The sequence below is a fragment of the Haemaphysalis longicornis genome, unplaced genomic scaffold (assembly GCF_048455015.1).
Source record: "Haemaphysalis longicornis isolate Haplotype H1 unplaced genomic scaffold, Haemaphysalis longicornis Haplotype H1 scaffold_7, whole genome shotgun sequence".
In the NCBI taxonomy this organism is placed as follows: domain Eukaryota; kingdom Metazoa; phylum Arthropoda; class Arachnida; order Ixodida; family Ixodidae; genus Haemaphysalis; species Haemaphysalis longicornis.
Window position 1 is genome coordinate 36697254 of NW_027526422.1, and position 22550 is coordinate 36719803.

Here is a 22550-nt window from a genome sequence, read left to right on the forward strand (position 1 = left end):
CTTGAAGTAACATTTGCTGTGAGAACAGTTAAAACAAAAAACGGCTACGAAATACGCATTAAGTACTAACGACTTATTACGTGGAGGCACCGCAAGTACATATGTGCGTTTTAGCGCGACGGTAGCACGGCAGTTAAAACCAAAACTAGGAAAATTGTTGACAGCAGCGCCACAGCGCATATTTGGCGCGCTTCTAGCCAGCGGATGATCCTTGGACTTGTTCAAGCACGCCTTTTAACTGATTTGGTAGATGCTCTGTAATTTAATGAGAATCGCGCGGTTTAATTATTACGCCGCTTCTGTTTACGTCTAGTTCTGATCGTTTCGCAATCCTGACAGAAGAAACAGCCATGGAAAGCCGCCTGACAGCTGGCGCGGTTGAGGTAAGGCGCCAAAACATCGTTGTCGAACGCTGCTTGCCGCAGTTTACGTTGAAATTCTCTAATATTTTTGTCCTTCCTGTTTCGTTTTCGCAGCTTATCCTCAACAATCAGCAAGTGGACAAGCCTGTACTTCAGGTCTTGGTGGGTACTTGCGCTACCGTTGTGCACCCATGTTATCGGGTTCCGCCCGCGCACTTGTACTGTCGCGGCAAAGTGGAACCATTGTGCGCCTCAAACCAGTATTTTCGTTTCTGCAGAACTTCAAGCCTATAAACAGCAACAGTGCCGACAGATACAGGCTTCTGCTATCCGATGGAGTGCAGTGCCACACATGTGAGTTTAAAAAAACGCCCCTGGTCTGATAATACGTTTTACCCTTTGTTGCGGCGTGTGAGCGCCCTCTCCCCCGCGGGCTGTTGTAAAAACTGCCGCAGAAAAAGTTTCGTGAAATGTTTTTCTACTGAGCTTACGGGGGCGATGACAAAATACAGCTTTGTTCGGCTTAAAAAACTAACCTTTGGCAACTCACTGAGCCCTATTTCAGCCACGAAGGAGGTTGTCTAATGAAAAGATGCCGTGATATGGGCAAGCAATAAAAGCATGGTTTTCAGCGTGTTAAGGGGAACTCGCCTGTTCACCTTCTACTTCATGACCGACGCTCTTAAAAACCATCGTGCTTTATAAATATATATTTATGTTCAGAACGGCCTAGTTTTCTTACTTTAGAGATATGTCACTGCTGTACTGAAATATATAAAAAAATAAAACCCTTTGCTTGCTAGACAGCTAGTGCCTGCCATCTGTGAAAACTGGATAAACCAAAATGTGTTTTATTTTTTCATCTCTGTAAACAAGTGATATATTTCTAAAAAACGCAAACTAGACCGTTAGGAACATTCGTATAAATCAGTACATAATGCTGTTTAAGCCCGTGGGTCGGGAATTAGCAAGTACCATAAGAATGTGATCAGGTGAGCCACCCCCCCCCCCCCCACCCCTTAACAGCACAGTAGCATTCAAGTGATGCGATCAAACGAAACTAGAGGCCGCACTACAATCGTCCAATCATGCTTTTTGGCGTTCGCTTTGGTGGGCGCCCACCAATCGGACAAACAAGAATTAGTGACGTCATAGAGAAAGAAGTCGGAAAGGGGCCGTAGAATCACCACTGCTTCACCTGTTATTTGTTTGAGGTTTGGCGTAAAATTGTTGTCATTCTTATTGTGACAAAACAGTCGTTTTTATTAACCAACTTGGATGTTGTCTTCGTGGCCTCTTGAAATGGGTTTCTGCCTTTCGCAGTACTTCTAAAACGCAAGAGAATTGTTGGCCAAGGGGGGAAACGCTCACTGTGACTCTGCTCCTGATTACTTAGTTTTGGTTTTCATCTGTATGCTAACGAAAATGCTGCATCCACTGTCCTAGAAATATAATTTTCTCATAACATGACCTTTTTTTTTCTTTGTCTTTTTTTTTAATACCATGGCACCTGTGTCGTCATGACTAATTTTGCTACAGCTGCTAGTTTTATCGTTCCGGCATAGTTCTAGTGTTGACATCTGACGTCAAAAGTACAATGAAAAAATGTGTGACAGTAAAGGCATGAGCCATGCAGTACATACGGAGCAATCTCATAAGAGGCGGGTGTTGTTCCTCTTAGTTCCTTCGTTTAGTGGCCCCCTTCCCCCCCATCAGGAAATATCAGTGAGGGAGGAGGCTAAAACTCCTTCTGTTGCCCAATAGCACAGCGAAAAGCCGAAGTTTGACAATGTCCATTGTCCCTTGCTGCTTGACTAAACAATAAAAATTATTATTCGCCCGTGTTTTCCCTGCTGTTGTTTCTACTGTAGCAGACGCACCCAATCAAGCGCTGTAAGGGAGTTGGCCCGGCTAAATGTACAAACTTTGAGTGTGCACTAGCACCCGACCGAAGCATTCTCTATGTACTAAGTGGCACGCGCTGTCATGTTTACTGCATAACACTTTTGCTTGTACATTGTGCACACGAAAGTGCATAAAGGACTGCTTGCTAAATGTACCTGCAAAATTTTTTGATGGAACATCAGTCATTCACGCAAAATTTTCTAAAGGTAGGCTGAGCTTTTCTAATGTAAATATATTTTTATTATTTCGTATTTGCTTCATAGATCTTGAATATAACCATTTTAGGGTACCGTGAACGGGGCTGGTTTGTTCATGGGTAGCAACTATCTAAGCATGTCAGGTGTCTTGGCAACTTCTGTGCTTCGATATTTAGGGGATTTTTGTTTATGTATGACGCATTCACCCTGCATGGGCGCGAAGGAACTCTTGTAAACCACATGTTCCCTCGATAAAAAATCAGTGGATAGTCAGCGCTGTGTCCCGTCATCTGTGTGACTTCGCCCTAGTCCATTGTTTTTGTGCAGTAGCAAAATGAATCCAACCGTGTCAAACCTTGCCCGGTATACATTTTTTTCTCACATTCCCAAGTTTGACTGAAGTGCCGGTTAGCGCCATCAAATATATAAACAATGAGGTCTGAGAATCGAATGAAACAGCTCCGCAGCCAAGTTTTTTCCTGCCTCTATGCAGTACACCACCAGTGTCATTGCTAGTTTGACAAGATCATCACCGAATGCGAGGTAAATAAACTGGGTGTGTCGAGCACGTAAATACTACAACCAGTACCAGCGAGTGGTATTGATGATGTGTCTCCAAGGTGTGTCAGATCAGTGGTTCAGCATAGTACGTCTACAGAAACTTTCCTGCAGGCTAGCTCTGTGGCTACAGTGGTTCTTGTTTGCTGCAGCAGACACCGGCAAAATTGGCATGCAGTGATCAGCCGGCCTTTTGCAATGTTTCTAGATCCCAGGAATCGTTAGGTTTCTTCTGTAGTTCCACTGCATAAAAAGACCATCGAAAAAGGAGAGCACCCAAGATATGGGGTGTTGTGCCCCGATCTTAATGTTGTCTTAAGAAGGCGCCTACGCCAGGCACCCTTAAAGGTTAAACTTAATGCCTATAAATCTCTGATTAAGCCAACTCTAGAGTACGCCGACATTATATGGAGCCCCCACCAAAAATATTTAGTATACAAACTTGAACGCGCACAGAACTTGGCTTTGCGTTTTATCTTTTCCGACTACTCCCGCTTTACTAGCGTTTCCGATCTACGAAAACGGGCAGACCTCCGAATTCTCTCAGACTACAGAATGATATCTAGATTAAAGTTCCTTTATCTTTTGTTCCACAATCATTATAAAATACCCCGAACTAACTACCTCCAAGCTCCCTTCAGGCATTCTTCGCGCACAAATCATGATAGGACTATCAGGCAACCTCATAGCAACATGAACACACGTAAGTACTCGTTATTTCCATCAGCCATCGGACTGTGGAACAGATTACCGGCGGACGCCGTCAACAGCACATCTGTAGAGTGTTTTCTAAGGGCCATAAATGATCTAGAATTTTAGCGCTTGATAAAAGGAAAAATTGCATATTTAGTGTTTATATAACTTCCTTTTGTGAACTAAACGTTTACACTGTATAGCATGCTTCTGTCTATGTGTATTCTATATTGTTCGTGTTTCTTGCCTTTTGAATACCTATGTTATCCTTACGATGAAAACTTGAATTCATTGTAACCACTCCTGCATGGGCCCTGAAGGGCCTGCAGTATGTTGAAATAAATAAATAAATAAATAAAGATAGAGACACACATCCACGATTTTATCTGCACGCTTTCTGGTGCCCACTGTGATAGAGGCTTATCGTGCAGTGGGAGCAAAGATATGTTTATGGAGTGCAAGACCAACATTCTGGTTTCGTTGCTACAGTGGTGGCATTCAAATTGCTACCTATCGCTACTCTGTCTGACCAGTTATGTCATTCTTATGTGAATTGCCCATTGAAAATTTTGCGAGGGAATTTTGTCTAGCTGTAGTGTTGTGGGACTGTACTCACTGGTAGCATACTTCTGCCTCGTTTGCAGATGCCATGCTGGGCACTCAACTGAACTGCATGATCACCAACAATGAGATTGACAAATTCGCACTGGTCCAGTTGGACAAGTACATGTGCAATGTTGTCAGTGCAGACAAGTGAGTCATGATTCAGTTACACCCAACTTCTTGGAATTTCACTTTTCGTGAGCACCTGTGTGGGTTTGAACCTCCTCCTTGGTACTGTTCATGCACGAAGAGAAGAAATTTTAAAAAATGCTTTTGCATTAGACGTAATTTTACATGCCAGTGTATCACATCACTTTTAAAATATTAGAAGATGTACAATATGATGCTTGAAGTATCCACAAGTGGGCTGGCCCGTGAAAACTGGCAATTTTGGAAACAAAATTCATAAAAAGGCGGCCATTGCAGCCAGGTGAAACCGACATTGCAGCCGGCGAGCTGAGCGAGCACTGCAAGCAAGCCCTGTTGGCCAGCCGCTTGTGCAGAAGCAATTTGTGTGTGCGAGTGTGGCCACACGAAGAAAAGTGGGCAAAGCAGAGCTCAAGTGATTCTCAGGCTGCATGTTCGGCTGGCAGGTGCAGTGTCGTCTGCTACAGAGCTGTTGTAGATGCTTATGGTTGATTGGCAAAGCAGTTCAGAGCCGCCAGTCTCTGAATACCTGTTGTTTTGTGGTGCTCACTGCACATTGAGATTAAATTTGGCAAAGGTGAAATCGCACTGCAGTTGTGGGAAAACCACGCCTCGGCTTTTAGTGGCGCCGAAGAAAAGAGACGCAAAACCCGGCATCCGTTTCAGCAGGCATCGGCTTCTTTTCAATAGACAATGCAAAAAGGCACAGCACGTGTCCCATGCTGCACGTACGTTTCTTCGTCATGGTCCTCTTCCTTGCGTGTGGCTCATTTGAACCTTGTGACAGTTCAGCGCGAGGCTCAAATGCAATTTACAACACCAGTTGGCTTTCAATGTTAGGTGACCTTTTACAGTTCCTGGTGGGAGCACGTCTCCTCCAGCTACCTCGTAGTATGTTATGGGTATTGCAGCTGAAACCACTCTTTGATGGTACGGGATCATAAATGTTAATGTTTCTAAAGAAATGAGTGCTTTTGTGTGTACACAAGTGTGTGGGTTTGTTTTTTTTTTTTTTTTCCCCTGCCTTGTTACTGGCTGCTCATGCAATGCCGCTGCCCTGAATCCTCGCAGGAAAGTCCTGATTGTGCTGGGCCTGACGGTCGTGGCCAAGGGATCCACAGTGGGCTGCCGGCTGGGGAACCCCGTCATTCCAAATGCCTCAGGCGCACCCTCATCCACAGGTGAACGAACACACCGCTCTCTTTCAAAGAGCTCCTCATGCATCAGCAAGGGGCTCAGACCTGTTGCACATTTTTCTGCGAGTTCTACCTTCTATTGCATTCTTTTTAAAGGTTTTGCCGTTTTTTTTGTTTTTTTTTTTTTTTTGTTTTTTTTATTTATTTATTGTTGGACCAAATACATCTGGAGCTAATCGTAAAATTAGAGAGTTATCATAGCGGCCAGTGTATGTTATGCTAGCGGCGGTGCGTACCGGAACCTGACTTTATAGCTGTTTGCATGTTTTGCCGGCAGGTGCAGCGTCGTCTGCAACGGTGCAATTTTGAATGTTTATAACTTACTAACTACGTGTTTCACAGAGCTACCAGTTATGTCCCAGTCGGTTCGGGGGTATGTACTGTGCGTTCACAGTAAATTTGGCCGAGACGAAATTTGAGTGTAGTTGGCCTTTAATGAACGCCCCGTACTCGCACAGCGACTGAGAAAAAAGGATGGCGGTACTTCCCTCTGAGTTCCAGTGGGTGCATGCACGCCCGGGTACAGCAAGGTGGGCCACCCCTCCCCAGAACAAATGCGTACATGCCCAGTTCGGTCCTGGCACCCGCCGCCGCTAGTGGAGCATCCGCTAGCTGCTACGCTAAAACTTTCTGTTATGGTTGCAGATAGCACATTTTGCTGCAAGCATCTATAATTTCAAGACAGGTACATCTGCAGTGGGGTAGTAGACAAAAGATTAACAGGTGTTGTTTTTCAAGAGGTCTGCTCCCAGTGGCAATTGTACTCAACACTGTTTACCATACTGATGCGACTTGAACACAAGCCCCCCCCCCCCTTTGCCGTTTTCTTTTTTTTTTTTTTTTTTTTTGAAGGTAGAAATCATGCCCAAGAAATAGCGCAAGTGCTACAGCAGAAAAACACGCTTTACCATGTTGAATGTTGTCACCCTTTTATTTAAACATTGCAGTCCCAAGTATCTTCAGACATTGTGTTAGCACTACACAGTACTTTTGGGCATAATGCACTTGCTTAACTCTGCTCTTAACAACTTGTTTGTGCCTGAGTTGGTTCTTGCAGGTTTTTTAAGCGTCGCTTACAGGTGCACTTTAAATTGGTTGCCTTTCTTTTTCCTTGAAAGAAGTGCAAGTTGATTGCATGTTTTAATAATAAGGCAGCCATTTTAGTGGTCATTACTAGCCCCGAGGATAAATGTGGTGACCACTTGACAGAAAGCTTTGAAAAGAGCCTGAAATAGTCAAGTAGCAGCTTTCAAGCCCTTTACTGAGAAACTGTCAAACCTGGCACAGAGGCTCAGCGGCTAAAGCGTTGTGCTATTGGGCACGGTGCTATGGCTCCAACTACCAGCCTCCGTGGCTGTTGTTCTCATAAAGGTGGGGCAGAACAGAAACACTCATGTGTTGAGATTGCAGTGCACGTTAAAAGATCCCAAGTTGGTCAGAATCAATCCAGAGCCTATCACTAAGCGCACCTCATAGCCCAAATTATGTTTGGGGAATTGTGTGGGGAATTGTGTGAGGAACTTTGGGAAATTGTGTGAGGATGTGTATATTAACGAGGGCTCACCAACAATTTCAGATGCTGGCTCAAACCGACCACAGTTTCCACAGAATGGGGGCAGCACTATGTGTGAGTACTATGAATTTTTTGGCCTGTTATCTTATCTGTGCCCTTCAGGCAATTTTTTTCTGTCTGAGTGAGACACTAGCCTTAACGTAGGCTACAAAAGCATTTGAGATGCGCCCTGGACATTTTCTTGCAATCTAGCATGCCATGATTGTCAGTTCAGCTTTGCTGTGAAAGTACACATTTTCGCTTGTCTTTTTTCTTCTTATTCTTTTTGCAGCGTCTTCAGCAGCAGCACCATCGTTTGGCAGCAGTGCCTATCCGTCTTCTACCAGTGACGTCGCTGTCGTCCCTATCGCGAGCTTGACTCCTTATCAGAACAGGTAATTACTTGGCTGAACTAAGCTGCAGCACTCATCACGTTGATTTGAGGATCAGTAGGTTATTTCGTTGGCTTTAAACGCTCGGTTTCCTTATTATTAGTTTTCAAGGCTGCTGCACCAGAGGAGTATGTGATTATGGGAACATGTTTGCAAAGTTTATGAATACGAAGCTGCATATGGTAGTGCACACAGTGGACGAACCTTGTTTGTGGCAGGGGGGAACTAGGGCTACGATATTGTTATGTGGCGGCAGGATAAATGATAATAACCATGATTGAGGGTGATGTGGTCTTATTTACACAGAGTTGGCCATGAGAGATCTCGAGCCTCTTGAGTGATGCCTTCGGGCCCTTAAAGGAGCCATGAAGAGAAAACACAAGTTTGGTTCATTCAAAAGATTGCCTGGTTAGAATCATACTGACACCACTTTTAACCTAAACTTCGCTCAATTAAGCTGTATAATTAGGAAGAAAGGGGATGGCCATGCGACCCACTAGCTCATTTCCCGCAACAGAACCTATGAAGTCATACCAGACAGCTCTGCGATTGGCGGAGTGCTTATAAGCCTGCCGAACGAGCTATTTGCGCTTAAATTTAGGGCACATTTTTTTTTAAAGCCCTAAGAACGGTGGGACAAATAGTGGAAGTTACGGAAGCACACGTAAACATAGAAGTACCGATGCGTATGCTGCTACTGCACGCTCTATGCTTGGTTTAGCTGCACAGGTCTGGGGGGCTTTGGGGTTGTCTCAGACGACACTGCCCGATTGACACAAGCGACGATGTCTTACATGACCGTATTTGTGGGGCGAGCACCATGTTTCATGAAACGATTGTCTCCATGAACAAAACAAGCTAGGTACAAATACGTTCACAAACAAACCAAAGGCAGGCTACGGCTTGCCGCATTGTGGTGGTGCCATCTAGGTTCAATAACGGTAAACAAGGCCCTGTGATATCATTGCAGACCACGAAAACGCATGATTTAGCGGGAAAATCAAAATTTTAACTTTAATTAATTAATTTCTCAGTGAATAAAGCAGCGTTTGCATTCGGACAAGGGCTGGGGGCACTATAACACGAAATCTTTCGAATAACACGAACTTGTGTTTTGTCTTCATGGCTCCTTTAAGGAACTAAAAGGAAATGTGCCACACACATCTTTGTCTTCGTTGGAGGCTGGGCCCACAGTGGTAATGCTTCATGGTGTCTTCGTCCGCACCTTGTTCAGGGGTGGAACCGCTGCGCCATCCTGCGCCAAACTGCCCCTGTTGCGCCAAACTCGTTTAGCAGAGTCGTCCTGCGCCGCAGCGCCTGACTTGACCAGCGAGATACGACCGTTATGATGCCCCATTCCTGAAATTTGGCTGAAACATTGCGTTTTCGGTATCATCATGGCGGTTATGGTTTCGGTCTCATCAATGCTATGAGCAGCTATAGAATTTGGCTTTGGCTTAGCCGGAAGGCCCGCAGGCACTACGTGCCTTGTCCACCTTCTCTTTGGGTTTCCTTATGTTGCATTTCCATGGCTTTGTTTGCCGGTGTCAGGCGCTGCTCCAAAATCAATGAAAAGTGACCAGAAGTAAAATGTTTTTGTGCCTCATCGCAAACAGAATAAAATTTGCATGAAAGGTTGTAGCTTACTGGAGGTGAACATCAATTTAATTGCCCATTTTCGACGATCCTAGCTTTGTTGCCTGCAACTTTCCGTAGCTGCATGCCTGCTAGGTCCCAGCCAACATTAATCATGCCTTCTCACATGCTGTAGTTTTAAGTAGTCTATGGCGCATGTTCGTCGGCACTTGCAACTCCGTAACCGGTGAAGACAAAGCTATGTTCAACTTCGCTCACACTCTGTTTGATAGAAGAAATGCAAGCAAACACCTTGTTCTACGCAAGGACGCCGTGAGTCCGCTTAAACACTGCCGTTGACACAAAGCAAGGCCTGTTATCTGATCCCTTTTGACTCTGCGTGTGAGATTTGACCTTTAAACGATGATAACACAGCGCATTCGACGGGGCCGAAGGTAGATAACTCCGCATGTTGTAAACCTCCCGATATAGTGCAAAAAATGCGTTACTGGTTCGGAGTAGGTTCTAGTGCACGGCAGGACGCCTGATGTGTAATAGGTAGATAAAACGTAAATGGTAGGGGGCTGGCACAGCGACCTGTAGGCAGGTTAGGTAGGCACCATAATGCTGTGAAATGGTGTTACTCCAAATGGGCTTTCTGGCTGCTCCAAACCTGCTCCAAAAGGCCTTTCTGGCTGCTCCAAGCCTGCTACAAAAGTAATTTTGGCTGCTCCCAGGACTGTTCCCAAAACTCGTGTACCCTGTTCCACCCCTGCTTGTTACAGCATCGTCACAAGAAGGAAAAAGCGAAAAGTGTCACCTAGCACCATGGTTGCCCGTCACTGGTGACCAAGAAGGGGAGTGGGCAGCTTGGCTGGGTCTGTCATGGCCATTTGTACATAGACTACATCTTTTTGTAAATAGACCACTTCACCATCAGTCCTGGTTTCGTGTCGTCTGTCCTGCCACCACGTAACAATGTGATTGCTCACTTATTTCAGCTTTGGAGTAAAGTGAATGTGCCATACAGGGAACCTATGTAGATCCCGTGAGAATTTTTGCAGTACCGAGCTAGCTCAGCTTAGGTAACCACAGGCACTCGCCATCCTCCTGCTCTGTTACTATGGGCAAAACTTGGAAGTAGCCCTGAAATTGACTTCTTGTAATTCATATTTTGGACGGCCGTGAGTTCATAATTGCATATTTGAAGAACTGTCTTAGTTTAGTATCTTAGGAATGCGTCTTGTCTTAGTTTACCTGTCTTTGGGATACCTCTTGTGGTGTGGTAAAGTTATTTGTAATCTTACGACCTGCGTAAGGGAAGGGACTGCGCATCTGCCCGAGCGGCCAGCGTGAGGTGGGTGTGTTGTCGTGTGCGCATTGCAGGTGGACCATCAGGGCACGCGTCACCAACAAGTCCAACATACGCACCTGGAGCAACTCCAGGGGGGAGGGCAAGCTCTTCTCCATGGACCTGCTGGACGAGAGTGGGGAGATACGCGCCACCGCGTTCAACGCTGAGTGTGACCGCTTCTACGACATCATCGAAGTGAACAAGGTAGGCCCAAATGTGGAGCATCAGTACCTGGCTTTGTGCACCTGTGCACGAGAAAGAGAGCCTTTGAAAGGGGCACTGAGGTGTTCAAGTTGGCCTGTATTGGTAAATTCTAGGGCCCAAAGTACAAATATACAACTCGGAGCCGTAGTAGCCCTTCTTTAATAGAAAACGGTGCAAGTGCGAAAATAGGGGTCACCACCCCATACATTTTTCTGCACTATGAGTTGTGACATTGTAAGTTGTGGGTGGTAAAATGAGATTGGTGTACCTTGCCTACATATCTATCTGGAGGTAACAAAAAGATGAGAATGAGAAAATGTGAAACTGCAGGTGTATGTTGCTGAGTGCGAGAGCTATTGTCCCTTCTTATTGCCAGCATGTGTGAGTGTGTGCATGAGGGAGAGAGAAAGCCAGTGCCAAATGTAAGGTTACTTGCGCAATCAAATCCTTCTGCTTTTACGCTAGCCCATTGAAGTACTTCGTACATTTTCCTCCTAGATGGTAGCACTGCACAGGCTACGTAGGGTCACTTAGTGACCTCGTCTTTCACATCATGGGAAAATGGGTGGCTATGTTGTTTATATATGAGAGATATAATCGTTTATCATCATACAAAAGCCAAGGGAGCTATGAAAAGTAGGTCTTTCAGGTGAAACAAATAGTTCTGTTTGGTGTCCTCTTGGAATGATAGGGCTCGCAACAGTTCTGCCATTATTTTGCTGCGAGTTACTTAGCTTATTCATGCTCACAGTTATGTAAACGCCTCACAGGTGTACTACATCTCGCGGGCCAACGTCAAGAATGTCAAGCCGGGCTACTCGTTTTCATCGATCAAGAACGACTTTGAGATGTCATTCATCTCGGACACAACCATCACGCCGTGCGATGACGTCACCCCAAACATTCCAACGCTGCAGTTCAACTTTGTGCCCATTTCCCGCCTGCAGGAAGCAAGCAAAGACAGTGTCATTGGTAAGCCTCTCCCTTATCCCTTTATTACTCTTTTGTGAATTGATGATTTGCCATTTGAGGAAGAGGTACCCAGTGAACAGTTATTTTCCCCATGCATTAGTTTGTTTCACATTTGTGTTTTCAGAAAGTGTTTGACAAGAAATTGTAAACGTGCAAGGTGTCTAAGCTTTTTAAATGAGCAACGCTGTTCGCAAGTTAAAACAGAAAGAAGAAAAAAAAAGACTAAGAAAGACATATGGTGACGCCTTCAACTGCATTTATAGTGGCGTGTGGAAGCGATTGGGGACAAATTCATTCTGTGTGATTAATGTATAAAATAACTGCAGAAGGCTAAGATAAAGCATGTCTTGTTACTGTATAAGACGTTGAATTTTCCCTCTGCGGGAAATGGGTATAAGCTTGCTTGCGTTTCGACTTTCAACAATCAAAATACAAAGGTGCCTGTCCTCATCATCTTTCTTGTGGATCTCATTTTTGGCACTTCCCGTCATTTCTATGGTCAACAACTGGCAAGTCGAACAATAATTAGCGCTGTAAGAGTTGCCTGCCTGCTCCTTTCACCGAGTCTGCGTACTTCATGTTGCTTGGAATTGAGTGTTCCTTGGGTGGCCACCGTGAGAAGCTCTGTGTTTGTGTCCGATTGTGCTTGCAGACGTGATTGGGATCTGCAAGTCGACCGGCGATGTGCAGACAGTGACCAAGCGCAACACCAACCAGGAGCTCAGGAAGCGAGACATCAGCCTCTTGGACCGCAGTGGCACTGAGGTCTCCCTCACCCTCTGGGGAGAACAGGTGAGGGAACGAACGCAAGGGACACGTGACTCCCCCTCTTTCCCCTATTTCCTCCAGCCTGCCTGAATGCCTTCGCTCTGTGGCATCTTCATGGCCGTTCTCAGAGTTAAAGGGGCCCGGCAGCACTTACCACTGACTACTTGGAATGTATTTTGGGGTAAAATCTATTGTCCCAGCAATGTCCTCCCGCAAGAACTAAGAAAATCCGCTGGCTATCACCGAAAGGACGCGCGATGAGAAATCGCGCATAAATGTTCCCTCTCAACTCGACCGCGGTTGACGCGACGAAAGCTGCGCGCTCTCTCCCGGAGAAGGGGGCGGCTCGCAGCGTTCTCTTGGGCGGCCTTTGATATATAACAGGCCGGGGAGTTTTCTCCTTTTCTCCGTAACGTGGAGGGGTCTATTTCCGGTCTGATGCCACAAAAAAGCAGGCATGGCTGCCTGCTTGCAAGCTCGCGCTCAGGCTGGTAGGGCATTTTTGAAGCAATAGACGTTTGTTGTCAAGTGGTCTGGTCCAAAGGGGGGTATTGAGTTTGTCACTCTAACTCCGCGTGCACTCAAAACACAAAAGAAATGCCAAAACTGTGTGCACAGGCTCAGGCATAGATCAGCTTGGTACACAGCGTCGACGACGTCTGACCGTCATAGGAAATGAGAGAAATAAGCCTCGAAATTACCAGCAACAGCCAATAGGACAGCCATGACCTCAATGACGTCATTTAGGCCATGCCAGGGGTGCATAATGAGGAAAATTGAAAATAGCGCGCTTGGTTTTTCCGCATCTTTCACAGCGATTTTCACGCTGACTGCTTCACGTACGCGTGTAATATTTGGATCAGGTATTCCTGGCAGTGTAATCTAAACGTCGCGTAGCTTTACTTGCACTGCACAGAGTGTTGTAGGGTCCCTTTAAGATTGAGACCAGCGGACATGAGCGATGCTGTAATTAACTATTTAAAGAGCTGTGAGCATATTTACGAGGCATTCAGAGGCTGAGTAGAACATTGGTGCAAATAGCAACAAAAAGGTATTGAACGAAAAAAAATTGAGAAGCTGTTTCACAGACAAATGCGGTGGAAATACGGAAGTGATCGGGCACACGCATCTCATAGCGGTGAGTGGAGGCAGCCGAATGAGGCAGACTATCGAGGGAAAAAACAAACAAGGAAGACAGGAAGAAAGAGGAGGGCGCGTCCCTGCTCGTGCCAGGCAGGCTGCTCTGCACATGCCCAGTGCGCTTGACATTGCCTAGCCTCATCTTTCTTGCTGGCTCACCATTCTTTCGCTCAGGTGGTTTTAGAATCACAGCTTTTTCAGGGACGGCACATCCATTCCCTTCGCACTAAAAGTTCACCATTAGTCATTTGTGCCTAAAATTTCGTGTGTAATGGGGCTTTTGGAATGCCTCTCTCTCTCTCTCTCTCTCTCTCTCTCGTTCGCCCGTCCGTCCGTATTTTTACCTATTCTTGCTTGCTTCTCTCTCTCTCTCTCTCTCTCTCTCTCTCTCGTTCGCCCGTCCGTCCGTATTTTTACCTATTCTTGCTTGCTGCTTGCCACTTAGTGTATTTCTGTCATCTCTCTCTCTCTCTCTCTCTCTCTCTCTCTCTCTCTCTCTCTCTCTCTCTCTCTCTCGTTCGCCCGTCCGTCCGTATTTTTACCTATTCTTGCTTGCTGCATTGCCTCTTAGTGTATTTCTGTCATCTCTCTCTCTCTCTCTCTCTCTCTCTCTCTCTCTCTCGTTCGCCCGTCCGTCCGTATTTTTACCTATTCTTGCTTGCTGCATTGCCTCTTAGTGTATTTCTGTCATGAATGGAAAGACCTATTCTCATGAATCCGTAGTTGTATTTCATAGTGGCAAATGTTCAGCTACTGCTACTTGCTAAATTGTGGTCACGCCCTTAACAATAACACCCAAATAAATGTATCTGACATTTATTTCTGGCTGCAGTGTGTTGTTGAGTTTGTGCAATCCTTTATTTTGGTGCATAGTGAAAATCCAGATTCTTAGCTATTTGCTCAGCAGAAGACTGCCACTGGATAATCACCTACTATAGCAATGTTTTGAAACATGGGCCTGCCCTGTTGTTAGCTGCTATGTCGGTCTCTAACTTTGGTGTTCGCCTAGGTCTCATGGTTACTACCAATGTCTCCAAATTGTGCTAGTAAGATGACAAAAGGGAAACCATACCTGTTGCACTTCTCATTAAGAAAACAGTTCAAGATTAGCTGGACTGACAGGCAGGTAAAAGTTGTTCTGCGCACTTTTAACTATCAAGGGATTCAACAAATCACATGCTACGTTCGTTAGCGACATTTAATTTATCACACTGCAGCCTGACTTGGATAAAGTTGCCAATTACATGTAGAACCATTTCAATACAGGTCAATTACGTGTACAGCCATTTCAGTACAGCTTCTTTTTTCCCTTTTGTATGTTGCAGGCTGAAAAGTTTGATGGGGGTGACAACCCTGTCGTAGCTGTGAAGGGAGCTCGGGTCTCTGACTTCAATGGTAAGCTTCGTGCAACCTGCTTTTCTCTTCTTTCTTCTTTCTTATTAGTTGGCAATAGTTCCAGTCCATGAAGCAAGACTCCTCGTGCATAATGTTTCAGGAAATAAAAAGGAAGCATTATTGTAAAGAATGCGACTGAAAATGTTTTTAAAAAGTAATATAAATGAACATTCATTAATCAATGTACCATGTTCTTTCGATGTGCTGCTTGACAATGCAAAAGCTTCGTCAGAAAGGAACGACCTATAAGCAACCAACAGTGTTGGTTAGTTGTGTATATGTAGTTGCACATATACATGCACATCAGACATAAGTAAAGCGTAATCTAAATTCTAGTTTTCTTGCAAAGTGAAGCCCTACGTTCAGACAGTAGCACGTAGATGTTTGAATGTCCTTCCAATCCACAGAAATACCATCAGCTTCTTTTTTATTTAGCAGCAGGGCTGTTTAAGCTTTTAGCTTTGCCTTTCAGTGCTGCCAGAAATAGATACCAAGAAAAAATACCGAGTGCATGTGACTGTGCGCCTTGTGAGGAGCGCCTGCCGTCAGCCAGCTCTATTTTTGAGAACACTCTGCCCAGCGTTTGTGCTATGATCTCTCACGTGCTGTTCTCCTTGCCAGTTCACGTGCATTCGCCCCTGAAGTGGGGAGCACAGACGCCGAGTTCATGAAGCCAGTTGCCGCGGGTTCTAGCGCATGCTAACGCGGTCCACTTGGGGGGAGATGTGAAAGGCTGCGGACAAAACGATCAGGGACTGCCAGTCAAAGAGAACTTTCAGCGTCACGTTCGGAGATGTATGTGAGGTGCAACAGCTGGGTCTCTGACGACAGGAGAGGGGCCGCCAGCTCTGCTGTTTCTCCAGCCTTGCACCACTAGTGAAAGCTGTGACAATGCTTTTTACTGAAAGTTTTGTTCGATTTTATTAGACGTTGCTCCCCTAATGGAAGCCAAATCCTCCTCGTCCTTTGTGTACAAGCTTTTGGCGTGCTGTTCAGGAGCCCCATTCCGTGGTTCTTCCGCTGCAGCACGCTCCGTGGCTAGTGGAGTGAGCAACAGTGTGTGTCTTCTCTCCCTGCTCCGTTGCAGGCGTCTCGCTGTCCCTGATCGGGTCCAGCCTGCTCCAGGTGAACCCCGACATCCCCGAGTCGCACGCCCTGCTCGGCTGGTACAGCAAGGAGGGCTCCCTGCTGCAGACCCGCTCCCTCTCCAGCCGCTCGGGAGGGCCCATGGGTGTGTGCTGCGCCTCCTGGGGGGCGTATCTAAGAACTCTTCTTTTACACATCGCTGTGTGGTGTACTGGAACATTTTTGTCACCCTCTGCGAGCTCTTTTGAGGCCCTGTTTAAACAGCAGTTGGCTTTGAAGAGGTAATGTATCGCTCTTCAGTTCTGATTGCACAACTTATGACATCTCAGAGTTAGGTGCAGTGCAGCTTCAGTGCACTGCGCAATGTGCTGTGATGCACGCATCATATCAGCCATCTTCGCCGCCTTCGCGCTCTAGTAGTTTCACTCTCCAGTTTGAGGTGCTGCGTCGTCCTGCTTTCTGGCGTTCAAGGTCAGATGCCATCGTCTCCTGATGAGAGGGTGTCGAAGATGTTCAGATAACAGGGGCACTTTTCCTGGAACAACTGAGAGTAGGGCAGCTCCGTACAACCACAGATTGTCTGTTTCAACATCGCTGCTGTCCAGAAGCAATAAGCTGGACAGTTTGGTTGCCTTTCTTTCTCTCTGTGTGGGTAATACCTGTGCTGCACGAGCATTTGAAAGGACATCTGAGTTGAATGGCCTTCGAAATTTCAAATGCCATTCGAACTGGAAGGAATTCTGCCTATCTCAAAGGCAGTTGAAAGTTTCCACGTTCATCCATTATGTTTTGATGTCACCACTGCTGGCCAGTTTCTTTCTCGTAACGTGACGTAAAATTTAATTTTGGAGTTAAACTGGGCCAAAACACACAGTTATTAGTGATACAATAAATAACAACCTACAAAATGCACAAAACAAGCTTTTTTTTTTTTTTTTTGCATTGTTGGTGTTGAGAGTACCAAACTAGCTTGCAATCGTAGATTGAGTGACAGAAAACAAAAACAAGTGAAAAATCATGAATATCGTCCACTTCAAAACCACGTTTTCATGTAACTAATTATTTTTCTAAATATGGCATGCAGAAACTGCATGCGTGTACAAGCATTTGCGTTTCAAAGGCCTTTGAGACTCTCAAAGTTCTGTTGTCGTGCTCCTTTGACTCTAATGGCATGTCAACCAAATTCCTTTGAAAAATGTCTTGTAGCAGCTCAAAGGTGTCATTTGAGTCAAATGGCATTCGATTTGAAACGCTCGTGTAGCATGGGTGTTGTTAGAACTGTGCGCGGACCTTCCGTCCAGTCGTGGAGAGAGAGAACAGAGGGACGACAGAACGGCCGGGCGCAAAAAAGGAAAAGCAATTAAGGGGCGCCTCTGGCCGTAACGGGACACCACGACTGGAGGGAGGGGGCCACTCGCAGAATTCGGGGAAGCGAGGGAGTGGCCCGGCGCTTGGTGACCGCGAAAGCAGAGAGCAAAGAACGACTCGGAGGGGCCCACAGATGAGCAGCGCTCTGACGACTGCTCGAATTGGCTCCAAAGAGAAGTGAGAATAAACAGTTAACTAACGAACTAACAAAGTGCTTCTTTTGGGTTATTTCAAAAACCTACGACGACAGAAGTATTCTTACAGGTGATGTTAAGCGGAAGCCTGATGGTCTGTGTATGCGTGTGACCGTGTGCGTGCAGGGGGCAACGCCAACTGGAAGACGCTGGCGCAGGCCAAAGCGGAAAACCTGGGCCAGGGGGACAAGCCAGACTACTTCAGCGTCAAGGCGTGCGTGGCGCTCATCCGCAAGGAGAACTGCCTCTACAAAGCCTGCCCCGCCGAGACGTGCAACAAGAAGGTGGTGGACCTGGAGAACGGCTACTACCGCTGCGAGAAGTGCGCCCAGGACACCGACTCCTTCAAGTGGCGCCTGCTCGTCTCGGTGCGTGTTTTTTCTTTAACTGGAGGGAGCATCGTGTGGTGTTCGTCATTGGCACTGCTTTGTAAATTGAAAAGGTCTCCGGTGCTTCGTGGAGAAATGTACTTTCAGTCAGGCCTGCAACAAAAGTTCTACACAAGTGCACATCATCTGCCTTATGTATATATATACACACACACACACAGTCGAGTCTACTTATAACGATATCGTTTATAGCAATATATCGGATATAACAATGAACAGCTATGGCACCGCCAACTTTTGTATTCTTTCTATGTTAAAATAAACCGCTTATTACAATGCTCCAGCGCCCCGATATCGGATATAACGATTGAATCTGGTTGTAATGTGCACCAAAAATGCAACAGTGACGACTCTGTTGACGCGGTTGCACAGCCTACTCAGGTAGTGTCTTCGTAGGAGGCCCAATGCATGACATACCCTCGGGGACTTTGTTTCCGCCAAGGACATTTAGCTCAGCTAGGTGAAGCACCTATAGATGCTCTTGGAAAAGATTTGCGCTAGCTTCACACGTGGCAAACAGAGGTGACCAACTGCATGCGTGCATGCGTGCGCGTGCATGTGTAGAGAGAGAGAGAGAGCATAGAAATTGTGTCACTCACAACCAGCAACTTTCTGATGTCAGGGGGCTCAAACGTGGCCGTTAGTTTGGCCTTTTCATTGTGAACCACTAAGGTACTGTTTTTTCCCCCGGGTCCCCCCTCACATCAATGTGCTGTGGTTCTTTCAAGCGTAGAGCAGTTGCTGTGCAAGTTTGTGCGCAGTTTTACTCCTTTAGGCTGGCTAGGCTGTTTGATAACTGCGTAATTCATTGTTGAAATTGTCACCTGACAGCTGTATAATTTTTGCTGTTATTCAGTGCAGTTATGCTGTGACTTGCACGAGGCACACCTTGTTTGTGCATCCTGATAACCTTGGAGAAGGGTTGCGGCCCATCACTGGTTGTATCGAGCCAACAGACTGTACGCTGCAAAAGAACTTGGGCGTTACTTGTTGGTGGAAATGCTACCTTGCACATCAAAGCAGTGTGCAGCAATAGGGAAGCCGCTTGGTGAAGGTTGGGAGCGACGTGCTCTGCTATATCTGTTCTTCACACCTCCTTGGCGCAGGCAAATTTGACTGACTTCAGCGATGGTCAGTGGGTGACCTGCTTCGGCAAGGAGGCAGAGCAGCTGATTGGAGCCACAGCAGAGGACCTGGGTGAAATGTACTCGATGCAAAGCAAGGTACGACGGGCAGGTTTGCCTCTTGCCACTGGATGGGGATAAGATGAAGGGGCAGGTAACCACAGAGAAATTCCCCGGATGTGTAGAGAATTTACAGAAACAAGACATTAAACGTGGCTGATATGAGAAAGCTTTACTGCCAGTAGTCATTTGGTAAATGTTGCATCACCAAAGGCACAAAGTGTCTGTGGTACAACTACTGGAACGGCTACATTCGGAGCACTGTCTTTTACAGTAGATGCTTCATAGTGAGTTTCAACTAATTTGAGAAGCAAAGCTGGTACAGTGTGGCAACCTTGGTGACGAACAGGCGCCTGGAACACTGGTGGTCTCACGGTGCTCTGCACCAGACATAATGTGGAAACTGCGTTTCCTTTCTTTTTTAGGCTCTGCCGTGTGAGACGCGGCGACCCGCTGAAAAGGGTACAGCCACAATCGCCATCGCCAAATGGTCTCCTACGTGTGGAAAATGAGAAGCAGGGTCGTGATCTCGTTCCCCATGTGGTGCAGGGGCACTTTGCCTTGCTCACCTTGCCCTAATACCATTTTCTGTCTCTCGACGTCACGCAGTGTCCACATGATGCGTTGCAAATATTCCACGGAAATTATTTCCGGAATAAGCACACAGGATTGAGAAGAGACTCAGTTTGTTGCATTTATTTTCAGAATGACTACAGTGCTATGTAATGTCAGCACTCCTGTCGCTTAAGGTGCAGTGATAGATGGGATGTACTGAAGTTTAGTAGAAATTTACTCTTATGTTAGTGTTCAGTATCAACCTCTTCACCGTTACACATGTGAAAGACAGTTACAGGCAAGATACGTTTCCCTGGCTGTGACTTTTTTTCTCAGCTTTCTGGGCCTAATCAAGGGATTTTCAGTGTATTCTGTTTCCTCACATTCTTATTTTGACACCCTTTGGGTTACTGAGCAGGGTAACATAGCCCAATCTAAGGACTGTACTCTTGATATCTCATTCAACACTGCACTTGGTACATGTAGTTTCTTGTTTTAGTTATCATTTGCATTTTCAACTTGGTTTTGGTAAATGCAGTTTTCTGTCATCTTGCATTACTGAACCTCTTCTTCTCCCCCCTCTATTTGCTCCCTTAACAGGAGGACAGCAGATTTGAGGACATCCTGAATGATGCCCCGTTCAAGCCATTCATCTTCAGGCTCCGTACCAAAATGGAAATTTACAATGTGAGAGCTCTCTCTCTCTCTCTCTCTACTCTCTCTCTCTCCCTCCCTGCATCCCTTGGGCCTGGCTCGTGTTGTTACCGCTGCTCTGAAAATTGGGGGAAATGGTTTGAAGCAGTAAGTGCTTAGGTGACGGTAACTAATTTTAAAACGTTCAGAAATGCCTTTTTATTTTTATTTTGTCAAAGAGCAATAAAAGACAAAATCTCGTGCTAAACAACTCTATCAATCAGCCAGGGGTGTTGACTTATGGTGGCCATTCTTTGCAGCTTTATGTGCAATATGGTAAACTTGAGGTGCGATCGATCTAAGGAACCTCCATTACTCACGCCCGAGTGTCAGTAAGCACATCTCGGCGCATAACAGAAACGCGCGAGCTGCGCAATAAATGTCGCCAGCAGCTTGTAGCCAGCCAGACTCCGAAAACGGGCCACGTGGTTAAACTATTGCACTTGAATCTCAGCCTTATATTACCCCCATGCGCATTTCTCCTGTTTGGAGATAGGTGCCGCTAGCGTACGCATTCCAGTAAAGTCGGCGGGAAAAAAACGATACCCTTTCATTGCTTTTGAATTTATTGCACGTTAATGTAGCATGAACGGAATGAAAACTGGCGGGAGTGGGGGGGGGTTCCTTGGCACTTAACGGAACTTAGCAGGGTTCCCTGGGACCAACATGCTTGAGAACCCCTGATCTAAGAAATTGCGATCCACCCTTTATCCAAGGCAGCTGTGGTAAAGTAATTTGCACAAAATTGATCGTCAGTGTCCGTGGATAAGCAGAAAACTCGGATGTCGTTCTGATGGCCTAGTTATTCGCAGAGGCCATCTGCCGACAAGCATGAATACACGATCGGAGCATGATTTATTAAGTTTAGTCCTACCCTGGTGTAGCCTGCCACATTTGTTATCATTTAGGTTTGCTGCGTTCTTGTATAGGTGTGTGATGCATACCAATTGTCCAGCAAAGCGTACACACATTTGGTTGGTGCAAATTTAAACTTTTTTGTGTCGTTTTCTTGCGCAACAAATTTATTTTTTCGAACTCTACATCTCTTTTGTGTTTCACGAATTTTTTTTTTTTTTACTTCGGCTATTGTCATGGCCATCATGACCAAGTGGCACTTTATTTTGTCCCTGAGGTGCGCGTGTCCAAAGTTCCACTCAAGCTTGCGTAGTGTACCCAGTGCGATTGCATTTTAAGTTGCTTGTTTCACAGTGGTATTAATCTTGTTGCTGCTGCTTAGCATCAAAGGTTTCGTTATATGGCACAAATTTGAGGTTTAACTGCGCTTTGCGATTGAAAAAACATTTAATCATTGGCATGGAAGAATTATCTGATTAAATTTGCTTGGTAGGATGTTTTAATAACAAAAAATAGCACAAATGCTAAAGTAATTAAAAAGAATTACATGAATTGATATTGAAGTATAGAGGCTCTACTATCACATAGTAGTCTGTATCCTGTAAATAATCAGTTGAGATTGTCTCATTCAAAAGCGGAGTAATAAAATATGGTAACAAAAAACTTACTTATTTGTGGCAATAGAAGGCTCACCCTCTTTTCTAAAAAAGTAAATGTTTATTTCAGGATGAAAGCCGTTTGAAGACTTCTGTGATGTCCGTCGCTCCTGTGAACTATGTTGAATACACACAAAAGCTGCTCAAGGACATTGCCGAGCTGGGCAAAAACTTGTGATCCCAGCCAGAAAACTGTGAGGTCTGGTTTCGTAATGCTTTCACTCCAGATCTTAATTGTGTGCACATTACTAATGTAACCTCTTGAACCGCGCAGTGTAATTGTGACTGTACAATAAATTTTCCTTGTCGAGCCTTTTGGCAATGCTTTTGTCTCATTTACTTCTGCACATTGAGGTTTATGCCAACCGCAATATTTTTCTTTTAATCTGGGGGGTGCTAATGAGCACTGGCGCCCGCACTCACTGTGCAGCAGAAAGGCGGTCATGAAGCAAGTGTATAACTATGTACTTTAAAAATTATATATATATATACATATATATATGAGAGACAAGCAGACAGATAAAAATAAGGATAGGCAGTCAAGAACGCCGAGGAAG

The 22550-nt window shown here is 45.6% G+C and overlaps 1 protein-coding gene across 1 annotated transcript; it reads left to right on the forward strand.

The window, feature by feature from the left end:
- Window positions 1–167: 167 nt before the first annotated feature.
- On the forward strand, window positions 168–22305 carry LOC144145233 (replication protein A 70 kDa DNA-binding subunit-like). The gene is made up of 16 exons (XM_077676772.1): window positions 168–383; window positions 477–524; window positions 641–716; window positions 4360–4468; window positions 5537–5646; window positions 7238–7288; window positions 7506–7608; window positions 10567–10738; window positions 11509–11710; window positions 12363–12502; window positions 14944–15013; window positions 16101–16244; window positions 17788–18029; window positions 19157–19273; window positions 20390–20476; window positions 22064–22305. Exons 1-16 carry the CDS (start codon window positions 351–353, stop codon window positions 22169–22171), a joined length of 1812 nt encoding a protein of 603 aa, XP_077532898.1. The 5' UTR covers window positions 168–350; the 3' UTR covers window positions 22172–22305.
- The last annotated feature ends 245 nt before the right edge of the window (window positions 22306–22550 follow it).

Excerpts from the sequence above, each read along its gene's own strand:
- LOC144145233 (XM_077676772.1), top strand. The coding sequence starts at position 351 with ATGGAAAGCCGCCTGACAGCTGGCGCGGTTGAG. Across the intron at positions 525-640 it reads AGCCTGTACTTCAGGTCTTG|AACTTCAAGCCTATAAACAG; the intron begins GTGGGTACTTGC and ends TCGTTTCTGCAG. Across the intron at positions 11,711-12,362 it reads AAGCAAAGACAGTGTCATTG|ACGTGATTGGGATCTGCAAG; the intron begins GTAAGCCTCTCC and ends TTGTGCTTGCAG.